At 45.0% G+C, this 5,331-nt stretch overlaps 1 protein-coding gene across 2 annotated transcripts; it reads right to left on the bottom strand.

The window, feature by feature from the left end:
• Positions 1 to 1,475: 1,475 nt before the first annotated feature.
• FGFBP1 (fibroblast growth factor binding protein 1) lies at positions 1,476 to 5,042 on the bottom strand. Of its 2 annotated transcripts, none has more exons than XM_017875361.1 (2): positions 4,982 to 5,042; positions 1,476 to 2,557 (listed from the first exon to the last, which is right to left on the bottom strand). In XM_017875361.1, exons 1-2 carry the CDS (start codon positions 4,992 to 4,994, stop codon positions 1,833 to 1,835), a joined length of 738 nt encoding a protein of 245 aa, XP_017730850.1. In that variant the 5' UTR covers positions 4,995 to 5,042; the 3' UTR covers positions 1,476 to 1,832. The 2 variants fall into 2 exon arrangements, with proteins under 2 accessions (XP_017730850.1, XP_017730851.1); XM_017875362.1 differs by lacking the exon at positions 4,982 to 5,042 and adding an exon at positions 4,152 to 4,372.
• Between the last annotated feature and the right edge of the window lie 289 nt (positions 5,043 to 5,331).

Here is a 5,331-nt window from a genome sequence, read left to right as displayed (position 1 = left end):
ATTAACCATGATTTCAGGGCATTTGTTCTGACTGGTCCCTCTGTTTGGAACATTCTTACCCAGGAGAGTTTCCTGGCTTGATTCCTCCTTTTAGGTCTAGGCTCAAAAGTCACCTCCTGATGGGCATTTCCTGATCACCCCATCTAAAGCTCATTACCCTCGATCACTTTGTCCCCTTCCCTTGCTTTAATAGTCTTCTTTAACTCATGTGTAATCATGAACTCATGATCACTTTTCCCACTGTTCCGTGAGGGCAGAGCACTCATCTCTTGGACATCCATGGCTGTATCTCTGGTGCCTGGAACACAACCTGGCGTGAGTCAGTGCCCTGTAAGTTATATGTTGAATGAGTGAGTGAATGAATAAATGCACCATCCGTGGGAAAGCCTTAGCACAGTGCTTGATCATAGCAGATAAGAGATAAGTGTTTGTTTTATTGATGATCATGATGACATCCAGATGTCGCTCTGCGACTGTGGCACTGTGGATTGGCCTCTGACATCCTCAGTGTGCATCCCAGTAGGTTGGTGAATGTAAAAGGCTTTCCTCCCACCCCACCTGCCATTCCTCCCTGCCACCATCAGACATGCTAAAGAACAGTGCTTTCTTCAGCTTCTGCTCCTCTTTTCCCTGGTTGTGGAATTGTGACAGGGCATTGGGGACAGTTTATCCTCTCTCCCAAACTCTTAAAATACTTTCAGATCCTTCATACTAACGTATAAATGAATAATGGCAGTCTCATCGCTGCATCCCATCCGATCCCAGATACCTGACCTCTCCCAGAATCTGGAACTTCCCATCTATTCACTTTCATTCATGTTATCAAATGCGTAAAGTGTCTCCACTTTGTCCCATTTTATTCCTACAGATACTCTTTCCAAAATCCAGCTCCACTATTACCTCCCCTGTTACACTCAAGCCCAGATCTTACAGCAGTTTCTGTCTCCTCTCTCTGGTTTTCCTTATAGCCCTCTCCCCCTTCCTTTACAGCTCTTATCATGGGCCACTGTACTTAACTAGGAATTTCTTCTCCAAGAATGAAGAATGAAGAAATGAAGCTCATTTCTTCTCCAGAAATGAGCTTTGCAAGGCAGGGGTCCTTCGGGTTGGGGAGGGAATGGGCATCGCTGACATGCATCAGTAGGAGAGGTTCTTCAACCCTGCAGACTCAGCTGTCAGAGCTCCTGGGTTCCAATCCTACCTCCCCTCTTACCATCCATGAGTCCCTGACAAATGATTTAATCACATCATGTACCAGGTATCCCACCTGAAAACAGGGATCTTAATTATTATACTTCAATAAGCACCAAACACCACAGACCAATGGATACAATTATAAAGAAAGATTCTGGAAAGAGATGACTTGAGCAGGGTGGGGAACTAGAAGTTGCTGTTTAGACAGTTTTTCCATTGATATATGGGGACTACTTTATGAGTTTATTTGGGAACAGACACAGAGAAACCAAGCAATGTTAGAATGTATTTCTGAAAAACACCCAGAGTTTTATTACCATTAATTCAGCAGAAAGTTCATTGCACTGAAATTATCACTCTGGTGCATTCAGCTCAAAGACGCTTCACTGCTCAAACACATAGCTGTGTGCACCATAGAAATACACGCTGCAGGAAACAGCCTCTGAACATCACCTCCAAGAAAAATAAAGCAAATTCCAAAACACAAAAGCAAAAATTACAAAATCTGTTTAAATATTTTGTTGCACTCACTTAGCACAAAAGTTCATATTTTGGGGGGTACTGTAGAGAGCTTTATAGTATACAGAGGGACTTATGGCCTGACATCTCTTAAGGGAACCCGTTCTCTTTTGGCCTCATCAGCATGACGTGTCCTGCATTATTCTGAGGAAGAATGTGCAGAGAGAGCTCCAAGTCTCTCCACAGAACTCCAGGGCAGTCTTCCTCTGGTTTGCCACATCCGGGTCCTCCACACACTCGGGAGCTTTGGTGGTCATGGTCTCGGTCACTGCTAGGCTAGAGGGGGTGGTCTCTTTGCCCTTGATGTGCTCCCTGGGGGACATCTCTGTTTTCTCCTTCCTGGGCTTTGTGTTCCCAAATAGAGTGGAGCTGACTAGCTTAAGACCGGATTCTGGAAAATCCTTCCTGCACACTCTGGTTTTCACGGCTGTCTTGGAATATCTACAGATGTCTTTCTGTGAGCGCAGATTCCGGGCAATTTGTTTCCAATAGACTCTCTCATCCTTGAGCTTTAGGCACGAGGTTGGATTGCCAGCAAAGACACAGGAAAATTCATGGTCCAATCGAGTGCACTCAACCTTGAGAGAGATGCCCTCCTCCTGCTCAGTCGCAGCCCATCTGCAGTTGGCTTGGTCTTTGGTGACAAACTTGCCTTTGTTCCCGGGCCTGTTTTTCTGCTTAATCTGGGTGTTGCCCAGAGTGTCCTTTTGTTCTGAGACCACTTTGCTGTGAAGTCCATTCTTCACTTTTTTTTTCCCCTCCACCAGGAGCACCTGAGCAGCCAGTAGGAGGAAGGAGAGCAGGGTGAGGCTATGGATCCTCATGGCTGCAACTGGGCGGGCACCTGTTTGACAAAAGGCAGGTGAGTCAGTGGCAGGCAGCAGTTCAGCTGTGCAGGACTACACACTGGCCTCCCCCTACCCTGACAGGCACCTGCCTGATTTCAGACCAAGAACACTTCTGGCTCCTGGAGTCACTAGACAAACAGCCTGTCTACTCACATTTCCACTTAGCTTGAGTCTTGAGTATCACAAAACTACCACTCTTTGGAGCCTCACAAATTCTCATTTATCATTTATGCACTCATTAACTCTGGCATTTGCTCACTCCTCACTCTTTCATTCACTCATTCAGCAAGCATTTACTGAGCACCTACTATATGCCACGCACTAGACTAGGTATTGAAGAAATCACCATGATTGAGAAAGTCTCAGACTTGAAAGAGCTTAGAGGCCACTCTTGGGCAGAATTTAAATAGCATTGATCAGATGATCCCATCATCTCTGTCTCTGATCTGAAACAAGTTACTGCTCCAAACTTTCTTTCAGCTCCGAAGTGCTGGATTTCTATCTCCTGACTCCATATGGGCATGGATGCCCAAAATGAGAAAAGATGTGACAGATGCCCAAAATGAGAAAGGACATGGTGCGCGTCATGAAAGGTGATGTTGACCCAGAGTTGAACATGCCTGGGGTTTGGGCGGGGTGGCTGGGTTTGTGAGGGTGGGGGAGCTTTTTTGGGGGAAGTAAGAGTTTAAGGAAAGGTGTGAGGTGTGGGGGTTGTCTGATTTGCCTGCGCAAAGTGAACCAGGATGGAGACAGGTGAATTTCAACCAGATAGTTCACACTACAAGATCGAAGACAAGGATCGTGAGAAATCATCGAATCAATAGGATGAACATCAATGTCACACTGAACTGCATAGATCTGATCATGCGTACAATTAAAAACCCATGCTTAACAGGAGAAGAGAAGTCAATTTCTATATGACACCTCCTGTATGCTAAGTACTGGTCTAGGGTTTGATTCCTATCTTGCTAAATCCACACAAGAGCCCTTCCAGGTAGCTATTAATATGTCATCCCGGGTGACAGCTCTGACTCTTAAGGCTCAGACAGGTAAATAAATTGCTCAGGATCTCATAGTGGGCAAGTTCAAAGCTGGTATAGGGTAGCCAGATCAATCTCCTTATTCCTTTCTGTCACCTCTGATTGATCACTTTTTGCTTTTCACATTTACTCTGCCCTTTAGAAACATTGCCAAAGAATAAGAAAAACAACTATGAATGATGACAATTTAGTTTGATATAACACATAATGATAAGATCATTTGTATTATTTGTGCTCCATTTAAAACAAAACACAGAATTTTTATAAAAAGAAGCAGGCCCAGGAAGTGGTCCTGATCTGATTTCTACCCTAGAAGTTGGCCACCTTCTAGGGTTAAGGAGGAGAAAGACAATCACAAAAGGGCAGAGAACCGCAATAAATGGTGAAGAGGAGGTGAGATATGCCAGAAAAACACCCAGTCATTTCTCAGGGACCTGGGGCTCAGCCCCTACCTGCCCATGATGGAATGCAGGCCCAAGGAACTCCAGGCCCTTGGTGGAGTGATAAGTGGTGGCAGGTAATAAAACTGTTAAAGGAGCAAGGCTTTTACCTTGTTCTGAGCACACGGATCCAGTGCAATCCCAGGAGGTGGGAGTGAATTGCAGGCTGCAGCTGTCTCAGGTAGAGTGCAAGGAGGGTAGACTATTCAACAGGAGCCAGGCTGACTGGGTTTTTACAACACTCACTGGGTTTTTATAACACTATGGCACCTTACTCACAGCTCCTCCCAGTCACGCCCCTCCGAGGGAGCCGGTTCCTGCAGGGAAAGTGCTGGATGTAATCCAGTGAAAAGGGGGGGTTACCTGCATGCCATTAAACGCTTCCTCTACGCCCTTCTCTGTCCACCCTGTGGCCAGGATAGGAGGACAACTCAGCCTCGCAATGACCCTCCTTGATGGGGAGAGGACCCCAGCAGTGATATCTATGGAGGAGTAAAATAACAATAATGACATGATCCGAGCTGCCAAACTACTGAGCCCATTTTACCTGATTTCTCCTTTTCCCTCATCACATCCACTCTAGTAGGGAATGCAATGATTCTTCCTCTTTTACAAAACCAGGAATTGGTTCTGGAGATATGCAATAGCTTGTCCAAGTTCACAGAGGCAGGAAAAGGAAGATCTCAAAATTAAATGTGAGATTCTCTACATCCATGGTCTGATTTCTTCCTGCCTGCCACTCTCAATAAATATTTGTTGAATAGGTTACTGAAGTTACCGAAGCTTTCTTAGTGTCTGAGTTCCTTTTTCCATCTGAAGTTACTACATAAGCAGAGGATTCCCTGATTCTAGAAGTAGATAAATTCCCTGATTCTACAAGGCTCCGAGAGGCTGGTAAAGAGGGAATTTTTAATGTAAGATTACTGTTGAAAATATTTACCTTCAGGTCTCATTCAGAGAGCTCAGGCTGCTCTGTAGGCACAGTCTCACACCAGAATGACCCAGGTGGAATCCTGGCTACAGCATGTGTTTAGCTGAGTGCTATGCCCTAACCACCGAGCCTCTCCCATCATCCATTTGCAGTGTGCTGACAATAACAACATCTCCTTTATAGCTGCGTACTAAATTTTTACTGGGCTAAGCTGTTATCATAAAGTGGAGCAGAATCGTTTTGCCTCATAATAAGGTCTTCAGTTGTATTCTTTGAAAACAGACATTTATTATTTACATATGAAGCATTTAAAAAGAAACTCACTTCTACAGGGAAGATGTGGCCCTCGTTATATGTTA

Source organism: Rhinopithecus bieti, unplaced genomic scaffold, assembly GCF_001698545.2.
Source record: "Rhinopithecus bieti isolate Rb0 unplaced genomic scaffold, ASM169854v2 scaffold_9237, whole genome shotgun sequence".
Classification (NCBI taxonomy): domain Eukaryota; kingdom Metazoa; phylum Chordata; class Mammalia; order Primates; family Cercopithecidae; genus Rhinopithecus; species Rhinopithecus bieti.
Note: the sequence above shows the minus strand (reverse complement) of the source record. Positions and strands in the feature narration are given on the sequence as shown.